A 19323-nucleotide genomic window follows, 5' to 3' on the forward strand; every position below is an offset into this window, starting at 1 on the left:
TGCCCATGAGGTCAGACACTAATGCCGAACGAAAAGCCTAAAACGCCTAAAACCTAGATGTGATGATTTCTTCCTAGAGTGTTCAGTAGCGTTTAGGTCAGTAATTTCCGTCACACCAAATTAATTAAATCATGTCTATTAAACTCAAGGACGGGGCCTTCCTCAAACTGTTGCCACATTAAGTTGAAAGCATAAAATACATTTTCAATACGTGTCAATAATTTTTATACACCATTAGTGTGTCCACTTACTGTCCATTTTGTGTATTTATACATACACGGGTGGGCAAAAGTCTAGAATCATTAGTGAAAATGTTTCTTTTTTTTCTGTTATTATTAAACATTTTTTCTAATTTGTGCTTCTATCTTTTCCATTATTATAAAATATTTTTTCTAATTTCTGTTTCTATTTTTTATATTATTATTAAAAAATTTTCTAAATTTTGTTTCTATTTTCTCTGTTATTATAATTTTTTTCTAACCTTTGTTTCTTTTTTTTATTATTATTTCTTTTTATTTTCGTTTCTATTTTTTCTATTATTATTAAAGATTGTTTTCTAATTTTTGTTTTTAATTTTTCTATAATTATTAAACATTTTTTTTAATTTTTGTTTCTATTTTTCCTATTATTATTAATATTTTTTTCTAATTTTTGTTTCTATTTTTTTCTATTATTATTATTTTTTTCTCATTTTTGTTTCTGTTTTCTATTATTATAAAAAAAATCTAGTTTTTGTTTCTTTTCTCTATTATTATAAAATATTTTTTCCAAATGTTTGTTTCAATTTTTTTCTATTATTATTATTATACATTTTTTTTTCATTTTTGTTTTTTTCTATTATTATTAAACATTTTTTCTAATTTTTGTTTCTATTTTTTCTATTATTATAAAACAATTTTTTCTAATTATTGTCTCTATTTTTTGTCCTTGAATTTAATACAATATTTTATTACAAATCAGGCAATTAGAATACTAATTTCTGAAAGTGACAGATTTATGCTTCATGTGTTTTCAACAGGACACAGGACTAGACTACAGGCAGGCCTGTCTTTCACCTCACCTGCTCTCTCTTATCATGCTCTTACTGTTAAGCTGCACTATTGACTAAAACAAGCAGGATAGATTAATAATTCACATGGTGGGTTGGTAGCACTGTCGCCTCACAGCAAGACAAGAAGGTCCTGGGTTTGATTCCCAGGTGAAGCGGTCCGGGTCCTTTCTGTGCGGAGTTTGCATGTGTGGGTTTCCTCCGGGAGCTCCGGTTTCCTCCCACAGTCCAAAGACATGCAGTCAGGTTAACTGAAAAACTAAATTGTCCTAAGTTTGTGTGTGTGTGTGTTTTCCCTGTAACGTACTGGTGACCTGTCTGGCATGTTTCTTGCATTTTGCCCAGTGAATTGTACCCACCCCGACCCTAAATCAGATAAAAGCAGTGGTAAAACAAACATTCAGCAGAAGCTTTTATTCAAAGTGACTTACAGTTGTGGCTGTACACATTGCAAGCAATTGAGGGTTAAGGGCCTTGCTTAAGGGCCCAACAGTGGCAACCTGGCAGATGTGGAGATTGCACCTCTCCAGCAACCTTTTGATTACTAGCCCTGTACCTTAACCACTGAGCCACCACAACACGGGCTTCATTCTTGCAGTGTAGTACCTAAACTCAAAAGAACTGAATGTGACGAATGTAAGGATTTTTCTGGACACAGAAGTGTGTCCCAATCATTCAGTCCTAAAACAGCAGAGAAATAAAGCGCTGGTGGAACAGAGGTGCCCGAGGCGTTCCTTCATGTGTGGTACGGCTCAGTGTTTTGGGCGCTGAGTGCTTTTTATTTGCTCATCTTGTTAAATCTGCTCTAATCCACAAAAAAATAAACAACTCCTGCCGAGACTGAAAACCAGTATTAAGAACTGAGATCTGTAAGTGTGTGTGTGTGTGTGTGTGTGTGTGTGTGTGTTTACACGCGTGGGTAGGAGGGAAGGCTGGGACTTTATACAGATTTTATCTGGGTTTTTTGTGGACTTAAGAGTCATGATAAAACGTCGGTATTTGATTTGTTTTGATTAAAGGTGGTTGCTATGGTTACAGTACAACATTAAATGCCAATCAAACAAATAACAAGGACGCCTGGTGAATACACTGTATGGACAAAAGTATTGGGACATCCCCTTATAATTACTGAATTTAAGTGTTTCAGCCACAACAGTTGCTAACAGGTGTAATAAATAGATTATATAAAGAAAATATGCTTCTGGCTTTGCAGGAACAGTTTAGGGAAGGTCCTTTCCTTTTTTGGACATGAAGAAAAGCTCGGTTTAAAGAAACTCCCGTGGCCTGCATGGAGCCCTGACCTCAGCACCACTGAACAGCTTCAGAATGAACCGGAACATCAACTGAGGCTTTCTTGACCAACACTTGTGCCCAGTCATACCCAGACAAATCCTTTTTTTGAATGTCCAACAAGTTGATGGTCAGGTGTCCGAATACTTCTGGTCACATGGTGTAAATAAATAAATGGATGATTTACTCACCCTGTTCTTGGTGGAACACAGAGACGATAATGAGTGGTGATGAGAAGTGTTGAGTGAATTCAATGAACCGGCGAGACTTCCATCCCCGTTCAACGACACCAAATCCACTTCCTTCATTTCAGAAAAAAAACATTGATCCAAATATTTAATAAAATAATGTCTATTTGTCTGTATTTGTCTATCTATCTATCTATCTATCTATCTATCTATCTATCTATCTATCTATCTATCTATCTATCTATCTATCTATATCTATATATACGTATATATATATATATATATATATATATATATATATATATATCAGTGGCGGCTGCTGGTCTTTCAAAGAGGGGAAGCTCATTGTCGGCTTACATCATAAAATTTGTCAATTTATTTATACATAAATTCTGCCCTCCGTTCCTTTTCAAGAAAATGGCCTAAACTCGAACAAGGAAATGTTGAAATTATGTTAAACTGAAACAAATACTATGAGTGTGTTTTATTTACACAATGAACAATGGAAATGGTCAAGTCATTTCACCAAGCAAATACCAAGAAATGGGTTACAGCAGTTTGTCTTTCGACTTCACTCGCAAAATCCGCGATGGGACTGAAGCTCCCAGTGATTAAGTGACGTGTAGAGCTCAAGATAGCTGTCAATCAAAACAGGATTCAGCCTTTCGACTGATCCTCCAATCATCTTGCAGAAGCTCCGCGTCCAGACCCGCCCACAGCTCCATTCACCCCCAGAGACGCTCAGCGTCCGGGGGCGGGACAAAATCATGGCATTTATCCAATGACCAGCGAGTTTCGAAGCAATGAAAAAAACCGTTCCATGCAGTCCTGTTGAAGTGAAGAGACGCTCAGCTTCTACGGGCAAATGCATTGACGCTACGGGAATGTATGAGAAGTTCGAGTCAGTCGATTTGTGATAAGTAGCTGATTCTGAACGAACTCATCTTCGAGATGAACGTGTTCTAACGCATTTGTAGTCAATGAAATGTTAACACAACTGTACATATTTGACCATTTAATTTTTGACATTTTACATTTTTTTCTTTAATTATTTTGATTTTTGAACAGTCGCTGATTAATAGTCGAACACTTACCGAAACGAAGCGTTTATTTGTTGTGGGCGTGTCCTTGGGCGAGGAGGCGGAGCTCAAAGCGTTCTCGATCTCCTGATCTAGCTGATCGAGCTTCATTATGAGCAGAATCATAGAGTCCAACTGAGACCGTTCCCTCTCTTTGTCCTCTCGAGAACTCTGAAACAACAATATAACGTAAAAATGACATGACTGACATGAGTTTTAGCTAACATTTCACTTTACAGATGCAGAATGCTAATATAAACACTAAAATTATATTTATTTATTTATTTATTTGCAAAACATGTGAAAAGATGTGGCCGAGAGCTGTGCTGTTAAATGTGCTGTTAGCTGTTATATTTTGTAATGAAATAATCAAGACAGCAATTACTTTTTTATAAGGGTGATGTGAACATTGTTGAATTAAACTGAGTCACAAAATGTATTGTAATCTTTTTTGTGTGTAAAATGTTTACATATAAGATGTGTAAAGGGGGCATTTACTTTTTCACAGCACTTATATAACCAGAATCAATAAGTCGATATTTTTGCATTACACACCTTACAGACATTAGCAATAACATTGATTAAAAATCAGTACTGCTGTGACAATTTTCTGCACAATTTTCTAGTCTTGCAACAGCAGGTCATGTGGGTGCTGTACAACTCTAGGATTCTGGGTTCGAACCATACATCCAGTCATTTCCTGTAAAGAAGTAACCCAGTTGTAATATTTTCCTTCTATTGGTTATTTAGGGCGGCACAGTGACACAACAGGGAGTGCTGTCATCTCACAACAAGAAGGGCCTGGGTTTGATTCCCCTGGCGGCCTGGAGTTTGCATGTTCTCCCTGTCTCGAGGTCGGTTTCCTCCCACAAGTCCAAAGACATTCAGTCAGGTTTATTGGAGCTACTAAAATTGCCTTAAGTGTGTGTGTCCTGTGATGGACTGGCTACCTGTCTGGGGTGTTTCCTGCCTTTCGGCCATTAAAACAGACCCACCACGACCATGACCAGGATAAACTGTGATAAAACATGTAATTAATTGATTTTTTTTAAACGTTTATGTTTTCCAGATGTAAATATTGGCGAGTACCTTGTGTTATCCTGGTAAACACTGACCCCAGGTGGTGCTTCAGCATTAACATTCATCACAGACTCATTTACACCTGCTGAATCTGCTGGAAGTACTTTTTACTGTCTTTTAGATTGTTTACCTACATGTACTTAAATGCAAAAATTTCTAACACCTATGATTAACTTGTATAGTCAGCTCCTGAATTATCGGCACTTTCGGTAATGCTGGTGACAGTATATGGTCAAAAGTATGTAGACACTTCACTATAACAGTTCCACAAGATTTTGAAGTGTATTTGTGGGAATTTGAGCCTATTCTGTCTTTTGTATGTATGTGTGTGTGTGTGTGTGTGTGTGTGTGTGTGTGTGTGTGTGAATTTAAACACTAAATAAATAATAATAGGTGGGGGAACTTCAGTGACCTGCACAAAGCCCTGATCCCAACCTCATTAAGCACTTTTGGGATAAAATAGAGTGTCAATCATGATCCTGACCTTTTTTCCATCATCACTGCCTAACTCATAAATGAATCTAAATAAGCTACATAAGCACAAATTCCCACAAACACACTCATAAATCCTATGGAGTCTGGAGATTTGAGGATTCTCCATAGTTTTGGACGTTTAGTATAGATAGTTAGCGTTTTTCATCAGTTTGTACACAAGTGTATGTGCGCGTCCAGACTCGGCACACCGCGATCCTCGAATTAGCTTTCTCACCGAGCACAGACTGTGCCTGCAATGCATGCTGGGAGTGATAAACTTGCAGCTGCACTTCCTACCAGAGCTCCAAGTATGATTTTATTAGGAAATGATTTTGCAATAAAATTCGAAATCTCGCAGGAGCCTCTGCAGATGGGTACCGAAATAATCCTCTTCTGTTAGCAGGTGGGAGGTGCAGGCATGGGGGAGTAAATAATATTCAGGAAGTCTTATCAGGACCAGCAGGGAACTTCATGTGCTCTTTATACAGTATATAGAACATGACTGTAGTGATTTAGTCGCCTTGTGAGCATAAGTGAGGTCTGACGCTAAAATGGTCTTGAGTCACAGTCATAATTCCAATTCATCACAGAGGTGTTGTGAATTGATGAGATTGAGGTAAATCCAGTGCAGACCAGTCAAGGTTTTAATCAACAAACTCTTTAGATTCTCTAGAGAGAGTTTGCTTTGAAACGATGGGGGTTTAACCTGAATATTTTAATGCAATGACCGATATTCAGTCAACCTGCAAGTTGTAGCTTAGTGGGTAATGTACTGGACTAGTAATCAAAGGTCGCTGGTTAAAGCCCCACCATTGCCAGGTTGCTGCTGTTGGGCCCTTGAGCAAGGCCCTTAACCCTCAATTGCTCAGACTATATACTGTCACTGTAATTTAAGTCGCTTTGGATAAAGGTGTCCACTAAATGCAGAAAATGTAAATATACATGTAAAACTCCACCATACTTTCCAGTTAGCCCTATGGATTATGTAGTAGCGTTCTCCCAGCACCCAGCTAACTCAGATTCACCCATCAGGCAGTCGGATTGTGAAGCATTCATAGATAAACACTATAAAGCAGTGGATTGGAGGAGCTCAATCATGTACTCGTTCTGCCCTGCAACAGCCACCCTATTGAAAAGCTGTTCTTGTAAATTGTACATGTCTAGGAGCAACAACGGCTCATCAAGAATGCCACAAATGCTGAGAAAATAGCCCAACCTTGGTTGTAACACGTAGAAATAAACAATTTTCAGCAGCAAAACAGGAACATCAGGAACTCAATGGATCGGGTTTCCATGGCTGAGCAGCTAGAGCCACATCTGGAGGCAGCAGGAGCTCATAAGGTACTTAAGGTACTCGACTAGTAACCAGAAAGTTGCTGGTTCAAGCCCCACAACTGCCAAGTTGCCTCTGTTGAGCCCCATGATCAAGGCACTTAACCACTCAATTGCTCAAATTGTATTCAATGTCAATTGTAAGTCGCTTTGGGCCTTCAGGTGGCGCAGGGGTAAAACTTGTCGGTTTGATTCTCAGCTCTGCCATACGGCAGGCTGGATGCCTACACGAACAATGATTGGCTTGTTGTTTAAAGAGAGGGTGCCAGAGGGGATTCCTCATAAGCAATGCAATTACGACCTCTGCTGGCTGGTTGATGGCACCTGCACAGAGTCGAGGGATAATGCGTTGGTCAGGGTGTGACTTTCCGTTCACAAGGCTGATCCGCATATGAACTCGCCTCGTGCGGGTCAAAAGATGCAGTCAGCTACTGCACAGGTGTTGGTCCTCAGTCAGAGTGGAGATCGACATCAGTAGAGAGGAAGCGTAATGCAATAGGGTGATTGGATACGACTAGATTGGGAGAAAAATTGAGGGGAAAATGCAAAATAAATAATAAAAAGTTAAGTGTCGCAAATGTAAAAGTAAATGTGGAGTGGTATAAAGCACATTCCCAGTGGACTCATACACAATACATTCTATAAAGCAGGGCTCCTGAAGGTGCAGCTCACGGGCTATGCACAGCATCTAGTCCTGTCCAGGGGGCCTTGTGTGTCCAGGCAGCACCAGACGCAAAATGTAGCGGTTAGTAAAAAACTTTGACGTTAAATGTGACAGATATTTCAAAAAGGTTTTGGTGTGTGAATACTTTTTTTCCAAGGCTGTGTATCTGTGTGTGTGTGAGTGTGTGTGTGTATGTGCTGCTAGTCCTGCGCTGATCCACCGTAATGTCTTGTGACTGCTTGTACATTTATTTCCCATTTAGCGCTGAATTAGCCTGTCAAAGCTATTGGATTTGCTGATGCCAGCCAGTCCTGCAGCGCACAACTGATTTACCACACACACGCCTGTATGCACTTTTCCAAGCCTGAAACCAATGCAAGCTGTGCGTAATGCCAAGAAACAAACAGCACTGTAGCGAATCTGCAATAAGATAATCCTGATGCTGCACTTTTCCACATTTATTATTGAATCATTTTTGCTTCTCGAGCAATTCTGTGTGTTTTGTACTGCGGTTTATTTATTTGTTTATTTATTTTCTGCGAGTGTCATCAGGATGACATGGAAACATTCCAAGACGTGCTCGCGGTCATGAGTTCCCACGCTGCCACGTATCCCACGATGCTTTCTTTCTTCCGGTTTCCCAGAGATCTCGAGAGACAGAGGATGTGAGTGAACATGGAGCGATGTTGCCCTTAGGACCTTCTAAAGCATACGCACAATGGTCCATTTAAGTCATGCTTTTATCCAAAGCAACTTACAGTACTGTGACAGTATATTGTCTAAGACATTGAGAGTTAGGCCGCTCAGGTGGCGCAGAGGTAAAAACACGCTGGAACCAGAGCTGGGATCTCGAATACGTCGTATTGAATCTAAGCTCTGCCTACTGGCTGAGGCTGAGCGGCCACATGTACAACGATTGGCCTGTTGTTCAGATATGGGCGGGACTCAGACAACCTTTGCTGGCTGATTGATGGTGCCTGCACAGAGATGAGAAAAGAGTGCTCTCAGGGTGTGTCTCTCCGTACACAGTGCTGAGCTGCATTGCACTCGTCAAAGTGTAGGTGATAAAATGCATACGGCTGCTGCCCACGTGTCGGAAGGGGCGTGGGTTAGCTTCGTTCTCCTCAATCAGAGCAGGGATCAGGCATTGGTTGAGAGGAAGCATGACACAATCGGGCAATTGGACGCGCTAAAAATGGAGAAAAAGGGGAGAAAATGCATAAAGAAAATATATATATAAAAATAGAAGAAATTGAGGGTTAAGGGTCTTGCTCAAGGGCCCAACAGTGGCAGCCTGGTACTTGTTAGGCTCGAACCAGTGACCTATCGATTACTAGTCCAGTACCTAAACCACTAGGCTACAACTACCCAGTCAGGAATTGATGTCGTACTAGAAGGCCTGGCTCACAAGTAACATTCCAATTCATCCCAAAGATGTTCAGTAGGATTGAGGTCAGGGCTTTTGCAGGCCACTAGAGTTTTTCTATACCAAACTTGTCAAACCATGTATTTATGAAACTTGCTTCATGTACAGGTGAAGTGTCATGTTACTAAATGCCACAAATGCCACCTACTTAAAATAGATCATTAGTACAAATACTATTGTCTATTTACATTAGTGTCCTTCATATGTAAACCTTTAAGTTTAACCGATTTAATAGTGCAGAGCTTCATTCGCTGCTCTAGTTTCTATATCTTCAGCATGCCCGGCGCTCTCTGCACGTTTATTTTGTGAAATCTCATAACCATCTGTCTCACAGTGGGATGGAAATTCTGTTTGTATGGCTATGACGACTCGAGGAATTCTACATCGTTCCCCACTGAGCTCACGCTAATCCCAGAGAGTCGTCGTCTCCAAATGGAAAACGTGATGAATCGGTATTTTGGTCCCTCGGGGCAAGCGGGGAACATCGATACGGAGCTCAAGCAAAGCTTAATGACCCATCGAGCTAACTGGAAACCAGTAAGGCAATGAAATATCTGTTCAGTGCGAGTCCACTGTAACGGTAAGCGTAGCTTCTAAAAAATAATCACTGTTTGTACATACCGCCCAGATAGGTGTACCTAATAAAGTGCTCGAGGGGCGCTGGACAATGGCTGACCCTGCACTCTGACCCCAGCTTCCAAACAAAATGAGCTTATACACGAACGCCCCCTTGTGGACACTACATCTTTACATTACATCTCGTAAACCACAGTGGGACCAGATTGCCACCATTTATTTATTTTTTCAATTTATTTATGCATTTTTTATCCCGATTTAACATAGTCAATTTGTCTTCCGCTGCTGGGGATCCCTGATTGCATTCGAGGAGAGTATATTGCTGCTCACTGATTGATGGCACCTGCACAGAGAGGGGTAGAGAGTGCGGATCAGGGTGTATATATATATATAAGTACGTATATTTCTGCTATGCAGCCACTGTTGGGTTCTTGAGCAAGGCCCTTAACCCTGTCTGCTTCAGGGGCACCGTACGTTGGCTGACCCTGCGCTCTGACCCCAGCTGGGATATGCGAAGAAAGAATTTTGTTGTACTGTACATGTGTATATGTATATATGACAAATGAAGAGTACCTATCTATATCTATTTTGATACATCATTTGTGTTGCCTGGGTCGCAGTAAAAATCATAAACAAAATGTGGTCCTGCCCTATAATAACCCTGCTTAGTGACATCTTTATAAACAACTGAACATTTTACTGAACCATTTAAAAAGAAAAGAGGCAAATAGACACAAAAACTCCATGACGCTAATTACAAAAACACACAGGCACTGCAGTCGCTGTCATCATTTTACTTCAGCTTTGCTTATTTTACTGCCTCTTTCTCTCCGAGGCTGAGGAAATGTAAGCAGAAATGTGATCCATGCTCATTCAATATTAAGAGCCGGTGTCTGGGCTTAGTTCAACAGACGCACCAGTAGTACAGGACACTTCTAAACCTACAGCGTTTAATAAGACTCCTCAATAACAATCCTGCTTAACACTTTAATCGTCTCACCAATGCATTTCTTAGTTTCTTGGGACTATATTAACAACAAACAATTAATATACAGTTAATAAACAGTATTTTTAATGAGCCTCTACCAAACAGTTGAGATGATCACAAATATGATGCAACTTTTCATGGATGATTTTTCAGCTGCTAGCTTTAAGTTGACATAAAGGTTAGAACGGCTGTTTTCCTAAAACCACGGTGTCATCTAGCAATACTTTTGAGTTTGTATGAGTTAAGATGTCAACCAAGGAGTAGATGTGGCCCAAACAGTATTATTAAAATCAAAGTATCAAAATAAGCTCAACCAGGGCGGCACGGTGGCTCAATTAGTAGCACTGTCATCCTGGGTTCGATCCCGGTCCTTTCTGTGCTGAGTTTGCATGTTCTCCCTCTGTCTGCGCGGGTTTCCTACGGAAGCTCTGGTTTCCTCCCACAGTCCAAAAACATGCAGTCGGGTTAATTGTAGACACTGAATTGCCCTATAGGTGAATGGGTGTGTATGTGTGTATGTGTGTCTGCCCTGCGATGAACTGGCGCCCATCCAGGGTGTTACTGTGTGCCTTGCGCCCATTGAAAAGCTGGACCATTAAAGAGATAAGAAATAATATAATCTTTATGGCCAGATAAAGTAAATAAGTGAGTTATTTAACCCAGTGTGTTGTGTTTGGGTCAGTTTCTGGCTAACAGACCTTGCTTTATAAACACGTCAGGACACGTCAGGATAAAAGTAAGTGGGGGACATTGGCAAACCCTCATAGATACCAAAGCTGGATTGTAACTCAAGCTGGCTGTGGATGCTGGAGTGCTTTTATTTATACGGAATGAACACACGAAGCCTGTTGAGCTCTATCTTGTGCAATGCTAGTGTTGCGAATTGTACAATCTGTTACCCGTCCCCAAGGCCGGTGATGCAAGAACATGCAATGATGTCAATGTCTTTCAACAAGCGAGCTGGACGTCATGATTTACATACAGCTGTTTCACAACTGGGTGAAGTCTGAAGAACATCTTGCCTCGTTATTAAAAATATACGTCTTGAATTCTGCATTTTAATTAGACGCTTGTGTACAAGTGTATGCCTTACTGTGAAGTTAATTCCTAAAAAGATTGCTGCTGATTGGCTGATTAGATTTTAATGTAACCTAAAGTGGTTTCCCTGCTTTTGCCCTCCGGAATGTATGAACCTAAAATTTGCAGTAATTAAGCTGAAATATTATCCAATCAAAGCATGTGCAGTAGGGGGTCAGCGGAACCTGACCTGCTTCCAATTTGCTTTTTATACTTCCAGCACCAAAGGGCTGAGGAAGAATTATAATTCAGCAATTAGATTTTTATGTAGATGCACTACAATTAATAGGACAGAACATCTAACCCGAGGTAAAACTCATTCTAGCACCTCATTTTCCTTACAAATTGTATATAAGTAAAGGGTACTGCAGACCGGAGAAACAAAAAGGCCAAGCCTATCAGCAAAGAGTGTGTCAGAGCTAAGTGCATTAATCATCCCAATGAGCTCCTGATCTTTGACTTGCTTGCTATTAATAACGATCAAGAATGGTCCATGACTAAAGTTGTCTGGTTTGTCCAAAAAGGAACCGACTGGGCAGCTTGAGAACAGTTCATGTACTAATAAACCTGGTCCAGCTAACCTGTACTTTCTTCAGAGCATCACAAATCCAGAAAGGGCTGTGATCAAAATTTTTGATATCAAGAACCCTGCTCAATGGAAAATAAAGTATCAGTAACCAAACTGAATCTTGATCTCTGACTTTCTGACTATTGTAAGTATCTAAATAATACACAACTTGAGTTGCCCAAGGCCTGGGCAGATGATGGCAAACCCTTCAGACAGAGCCTACGAGGGTTCTTTAAAAAGTTTCCGCACTTTTTAAACTCTATTTATAAAGAATTTCAAAAACAAATTACATCACTTTTTTAAATAGTCACCTTCCTTTGTGATGCATTTATCCCAGTGTCGTACCATTTTAATGCCATCAGCATTAAGCATGTAGCCACTGATGGACCGCTGCTTTGACATCATCACCACATGAAAATCTTCTTCCCCTTAAAGCTTCTTTGAGCGTCCAAAGTTCAGTATAGGGGCAAAGTTCACAATTATTATTAAGGTTTCAGTATGGGCTCTCAATCTTTGACTTGTTTGCTTTTATTAAATAATAGCAGTATGCAGAAGGTGGGAAATATTTGCTCTGGTACGACCCAATAACAACAATCTGTACACGCAAAGCATCACAAAAGTATCTTACCTTACGTGCCCGAAGCTTGACTGGAGGCTCCTGAGATTTCGACTTCCTAGCCACCTCATCATCCTTGTCCATATTTGGACTTGACTGCCAATTCCCTTTGTGTCCCTTTGACTGGAAGGCTTGCATACCTTCCGAAGAAGACTCGTCATCTGTTTGGAGCTTTTTGACATTGTTGTTTTGGAAACTGTCCAGAGATCCTGACTCAACTGCCCCCCCTGTGGAACTTTGGAGCAAGTCTTTGTTTTGGGGAATGATTTCAGCACTCTTGGAATACGAGAACTTTAATGAATCAGGGGGGTTTGGCTCTTCTGCCAACACTGGGTTACAGGTTATCTCCAGGATTGGGTCCAGTTTGGTGTGGCAGTCTCTAAGCTTGGTAGAATTGCTGCAGAATTCCAACGAGCAAGGAGACGACTCATGTGCCGTTGATGCATTTACCTCTTCATTGGTGACAACCTGCTCACTTTCTGGTTTGTCATGTTCAATACAGTTTGAGACACTAGAATCTAAGCTAGGAACTTTAACCTGAGCAAAATCCACATCCTCAGACTTTATCTCAATGATCAGGTCACCATTTGAAATACTATCAGTGCCATCTTCTGTAATCTGTTCCTCAGATGAGAGTGGCACAGGTAAAGCCTCCTTAGATGTACCCTTGGGCAAGGCTCCTTCTTGCTCTGCCATAGTATTTCCAGCACTGTCTATTGCAGTGCCATCATCTCCGTCTTCCAGTTGATTTTCTCCCTCTTCTTTCTTGAATTCCTCTTTTGGGATGACCTCTGAACAGTCGACTTTGGAGGAACTGCTGTCCATGGTCTCGGCTATTTTGAAGAAATCCACTTTCTTGACCTCTAACTTCAGAACCGTTTCAGAAAATGGGTCCATTAATGTGGAGATATTATTATTACTGCCATTCACTTCCGTGTTTACTTCAACCTGAGCAAAATCCACAAGCTCAGAGTTTATCTCAATGATCAGGTCACTATTTGAAATACTATCAATGCCATCTTCTGTAATCTGTTCCTCAGATGAGAGTGGCACAGGTAAAGCCTCCTTAGATGTACCAATGGGCAAGGCTCCTTCTTCCTCTGCCACAGTATTTCCAGCAGTGTCTATTGCAGCACCATCATCTCCGTCTTCCAGTTGATTTTCTCCCTCTTCTTTCTTGAATTCCTCTTTTGGGATGATTTCCAAACAGTCGTTTTTGGAGGAACTGCTGTCCATGGTCTCGGCTATTTTACAGAAATCCACTTCCTTGACCTCTAACTCTAGAAGCTTTTCAGAAAATGGGTCCGTAAATGTGGAGATATTATTATTACTAGCATTGTCTTCCATGTTTATCATATTAACATGTTCAAGAACTTCAACCTGAGCAAAATCCACAACCTCAGACTTTATCTCAATGATCAGGTCACTATTTGAAATACTATCAATACCATCTTCTGTAATCTGTTCCTCAGATGAGAGTGGCACAGGTAAAGCCTCCTTAGATGTACCCTTGGGCAAGGCTCCTTCTTGCTCTGCCATAGTATCTCCAGCAGTGTCTATTGCAGCACCATCTTCTTCATCCTCCAGTTTAGTCATCTCTGTGTCTTGATTTTCTCCCTCTACTTTCTTGAATTCCTCTTTCGGGATGATATTATTATTACTATTTCTGGCATTCTCTTCCTTTTTTATCATATTAACATGTTCATGATCTTTACCGAAAACAAGACTGGACATAGAAGCCAACTGGTTTAGTCCAGAGTTCTGTCCTGCAGTGCTGTTTGGTGATTGGTTAGAAGATTTGTCAGTCATTGATGTTCCCTTAATATCCTCAAAGCTAGAAGGTCCTACATCATTAAATCCAGGTATAGCCGTCTTCTTCTTGTTCCCTTGAGCACCTTTATCGTCATCTTCTTCTAGACAACTTTCAATCTTGGGCTGGTGGTAACATTCTGGCATTGATGCACATCTTTCTCGATGGCCTCGCCCTCTATCTGAGCCATTACCGCCAATGGCTACAGCATCGCAGCAATCCAGGTCGAGGTCATCATAGCTGTACTGTTTTCTTGAAAGCAGGGTCACCCGGTCCTCCCATCTCCTTTTGCGCAAGGCTACATGCATGACCATAGACCTTTGCTATCCCATAGAGCTCTGCTACAGACACCCACAAAGTACTAAAACAGACCTGAAAGACAGAAGAAAAAAGGGGAAGATGGGTCATATGATTCAGAGACGCATTCCATGGTCTTCACAGTAAAATACTTAACAAATTTACCAGATGTCCGATGGGGCCGTAGCATGAAACAATATGGCATTAAGAATTGAAAGTCTATACCAAAGCTGTGGAGTCAAATCCTTACACTAAAAACGATTCAGTCAATTTGAATACAAACTACCTTTTCAATGTTTAAAGTAGTGTAATCCGATCCGATACTGTTGCTTAATGTAAATAACACTTAATGTAAATAAGGCCATTCAGAAATTAAAACACACAGATCTAATTAAACTTTGAGCATTTTAAAAAATCATCTACTACTGCCACAACTAAAAACACTGTTTTACAGCGTGTCGTAATTGTGTCTACAATTGGAAGATGTGGATGTCAATCAAACGCGATGGACCAATTAGAAATGGCTCAGAGTTGAGATTTTCCGTTAAAGTTCTGTCACGTTTTTAGATTATTAAAAACCAAAGCACGCTTATTAAAAAATTCTGTTGGATTTTGAAGAGAACATCTGTGGCGAAACGGGAAACAGTGTAGTTTGTTTTATTTCATAACACTAATGGATTAATCATTGAGGATGTGAGAGATCTCCAAGCCGGGACAATATAGATAAATTTGTTTATTTTTTATTATTTGTTTCATTTTTATTGTTTATATATAATATTTTTTATTTTTTATTTTTAATTTTTTTCGCTGCCTCTTCAGGGTGTAGACTTAGACAGAGTAGAGTTAACAGATCTAGAATTTTATATAGAAATTATAATTTATTTGTTAAATATAGATAAAGTTGCACTTTAAATTTTATTTTAAAGTGTTTGTAAAAGTTGTGTCTGTGTGTAAAAGTTCAAATAAAAACAGCAGTTTTGCAGAAGTGTGATGTTGTAGGTTCTGTATTTATTCCTTTAGAATATTAGTTACACAGTCTGAGCATCGTTATTTATGTAGCTAGTTTAACCATGGTGCATTGAGACATGCATTATTACTGCTTAGTTGTTTGAGAGGAGAAATGACGGTATCGGATTGGTATCGGTATCGGCAGATACTCAATTTGCAGTATCGGTATCGGACATAAAAAAGTGGTATCGAGCCAGCCCTAGTTTAAAGACAAGTCAGCCTGTTCTTTAAATGTCTACATTAGTATCAATTTGGCTAATTGATTGGGAGACCAATGGGGCATGTTGGCTAACTTTGTTTCTTAAAAAAATACAATGATTCATTGATGATACACTTGAAGAACTCGGGTAGCACAGCAGAACATTACGCTAATGCTAGGTTCACACTACACGACTTTCAAGGTGTTCAGATCGCTGTACAGTTCACACTACACAACTGGATCTCTTGTAATCTGAAGTCTTTTAAGTCATTGTGGATTTCGCACAACACGATTGATCAGTGATAGGGGGTCACACACTACACCATCTATTACATGATTTTGAGTCGCAGACAGGTCCAGATATTTAACATGCTAGATATTTTTCTTGAGTCTGTAAGTGATCAAGTCGTTGAACAGTTCACACATAACGACCGAGAGCCGATTTCCGAGCCCTGAGCGAATGCAGATTTGCCTCCGAGCTGCCCCATCGGCGACCAGTCGGCGAGCAAAAATCAGGTTAAAAATCGTGTAATGTGAACTTGGCATAACCAGCTAACGTTAACATTAGGAAATCTGGGGTTCAAATCTCAGCAGTGCTGTCTTCCAGTCAGCTGTCTGCATGGACATGATAGGCTAATGTGTAAGAGTAGAGGAGTGGTCGTAACACCCTAGCCATTGTGAGGAGCAGTTGTCAGTGCGCTCTTAGTGCTGGTCCCAAAGCCTGCATAAAAATATGAGGGTTGCATCGTGAAGGTCATCCAGTGTAAAAACTGTTCCTAGTCTGACATGTGGACCAAATCTGCTTCTGGGAGCAGCTAAGAGAAAAAAAAAATTCACAGATGATAAACTGTGTCTAACAAATCATAGCGACCCCAGACGATAATTTAATCCAGCAAGAATTTCACCTCCACCTCCACCCCCACAAAAGTACAGTTGGATCTCTCCCATTTTTAGAAGTCATGGCTCAGTTTCACCAGATGTTTGCTACCTCCCTTGAAAAGTTCCAAAATGGAAAAAAGTGGGCTGCTAATTGAGCAGGTTCGTCAGCCACACACTTCAGGATCTTGTGATGTGCTTGACATCTCGGAGGGGTTCGCGGGTAGTGGCTGGCTCGCAGATGATCTTGAAATTAATGGTTACAGTTTCAGAGTGGCTCTTTCCATAATCAGAGTGCTCCTCACATCTGGATGTTGTCCCTCTGAAAGAAAAATCTGGTTCCTTTGCTGATACCAGGAAGGATTGTTTTGTTTCTGTTACTTCTGAATATAATCATGTCTATTCAGGCAATGTTTTGTTAAAAAAAGGGGTTAAAAAATACAATAAATACATAAATAAAATAATAATACTATTTTATATAACATTGTTTGCAAAGGTTCATCAAGTGAAAAGATGTAAACATGACCAAACCTCTACAGAACAATTTTTAATACAACATGTGCAAAAGTTTGTGCACCCTAGTAAATCTTACCCCATTTGGCAGATATCACAGCTTGAAAATTATTTTGCATATTAAAATCTAGCCAATTTTCTAGATTATTTAAACACCTTTTTGTCATTTAATAATACATAGATTTAATAAAGGATTTAAAATGTTATTGGTTTCATGTAGTTCTTATTTACTAATGTTAATTATTTAACATACTTCAGTTTTAAAATTTTTTCCTTTTTAAATTATTATTATTATTTTTTTCTGATTTTAAAATCCTTAAAATATTAGAATTACAATATTCAACCTGGTAATATTCAATATTAAAAATCAATAATTTAATAGTTGAAGTTTAATATTGTTGCTATCTACACATACTGTAAATAACTGGCTGTGTCTGAGGGTGGAATGGCCGAAACACTGGCGCCCTTTCGAGGTGGAGCCGGACCTGCTACAACCCCACTTTCTGTAAGATCCTGTATTTGGCAGTTAAAAAGAAGCAGTCAGGTCTGTTAGGAGAAGAGGCAGAGGGTGGGACAGTGTAGCCTAGTGGTTAAGATACTGGACAAGTAATCATAAGGTCACTCATTTAAGCCCCACCACAGCCAGGTTGCTGCTGTTGGGCCCTCCAGCAAGGTCCCTAAGTCTCAATTGCTTAGACTGTATACTGTCACAGTACTGTAAGTTGCTTTGGATAGAGAAGTCTGCTAAATGCTGAAAATGTAAATGTAAGTTACAAATAGGGAACTGGATATGACTAAATTGAGAGGAAAAGGGGGAAAAGAATAATAAAAAAGATTAAACTATAGTACTTTTTTCTTTTATTATTAGTACTAATTTAATATTAAAATAAATATCCAGGTTTAAATAATATAAATATAGTAAAGCTTAGGTTAAGTTCAGATACACTTTAATAAATACATAAATTGAATGCACTAACTGTCAAGCAAAACGACACCTTTCAAGTACAGAGTGCATTCACAGCATGAACAAGGTCAGTTAACTGTTTGCCTGAAACCTGGTGCTGCATCAGTATTTTAAGCACAGTCACTCCAGGCATCTCTAACATTATTGAAATTAGCAATAACAGATAAAGAATCTTCATACCTTACCTCTACAATGCTGTTCTTTCCTTGTCTCTGTTGCCTCTGTTGACTTTTTGTCCGCTGTTCAGTGGCGTGAGGTCTCGGTGATGTCGCGACTCGTTACCCAAAGTCCTGGGTGGATGGTGAGCTCAGCCCTGACACAGCTGACCCAGGTCTGGGGTCATCCGGGTCATTCAGGCGGTGATGAGATCACACAGCTTTAGGAATGCCGAAACACGGCACTCATGTGCACGTGACTCCGCGAAAAACCGGATCTCATAATCCCAACAATCCCACTGGGTCTCCCAGTTTCTAATTTGTCAATCTTGCCCAAAAAGTCAACTGGCTCTCCTGTTTTTAAAGGTCATAAACCTTCTATAACCGTCTAATTGTCTTCCAGATCTTTAATTAAGCTTCTTAGGGAGATTATTAACCACCTTTGCTTCTCAACAAGGCCACAGAGAGAAAGAAAACGCAGGAAAGAGAAGGATAGAGTCGAGTGGAAGATAAATCCTTAAAAAGGTTTTAAAGGTTCAACTAATTTATTCTAATCTCTCCAACAATACTCAAGAGTCTCCTCGCTCCTAATTTGTCAAACGTGCCTCAAGCCTCCATTGGCACTCATCTGTTTTTAAAAGGTCTTGACCTCTCTTCTCAGTCTGGAAAGTATCAAATAGATGGATCAATCCTCATGGTGTGATTACAGACCCCTTGCTTGTCACCTAGACCACAGAAAAATGCAGAAAAGTAAAAAGACAAAAGGATCTTCGAAGTTTTACTGATTCATTTTTAATCATCAGTAAAAAAGCCGAGGGTCTCCCTGCCCCTAATTTGTCAAGCTTGCCCCAGGAGTCCATTAGCTCTTTCCGGTTTGTCAAGCTCTTGAAGTCTCCAGGTCCCAGATCAAGCTTTAAGGTGCGATAACAGACCCTGTTGCTTTTCATCCAGTCCTCAAAAGGGAATAAAATTCAATGAAGAGATAGACAGAGCTGGAGCTGAGCTGCAAAAAAGCAAGGCAGGAAGGTCTGCTTCGGAAGCCGTTCATCTTGATCGCATTAGCGGATTTTAGCTGACGCAGATCTGTGACTCCTA

The 19323-nt window shown here is 40.0% G+C and overlaps 1 protein-coding gene across 1 annotated transcript in view; it reads right to left on the bottom strand.

The window, feature by feature from the left end:
- dlc1 (DLC1 Rho GTPase activating protein) overlaps positions 1 to 18653 on the bottom strand; it is a 116004-nt gene extending 97351 nt beyond the window's left edge. The window contains exons 1-4 of the mRNA XM_063008988.1: positions 18259 to 18653; positions 12419 to 14588; positions 3621 to 3776; positions 2530 to 2640 (exon numbers count right to left, since the gene is read on the bottom strand). Coding sequence (XP_062865058.1) covers positions 2530 to 2640; positions 3621 to 3776; positions 12419 to 14530 — 2379 coding nt within the window. The 5' untranslated portion in view covers positions 14531 to 14588; positions 18259 to 18653. The remainder of the gene's footprint in view (positions 1 to 2529; positions 2641 to 3620; positions 3777 to 12418; positions 14589 to 18258) is intronic.
- Positions 18654 to 19323: the final 670 nt, after the last annotated feature.

The sequence above is a fragment of the Trichomycterus rosablanca genome, chromosome 14 (genome assembly GCF_030014385.1).
Source record: "Trichomycterus rosablanca isolate fTriRos1 chromosome 14, fTriRos1.hap1, whole genome shotgun sequence".
Classification (NCBI taxonomy): domain Eukaryota; kingdom Metazoa; phylum Chordata; class Actinopteri; order Siluriformes; family Trichomycteridae; genus Trichomycterus; species Trichomycterus rosablanca.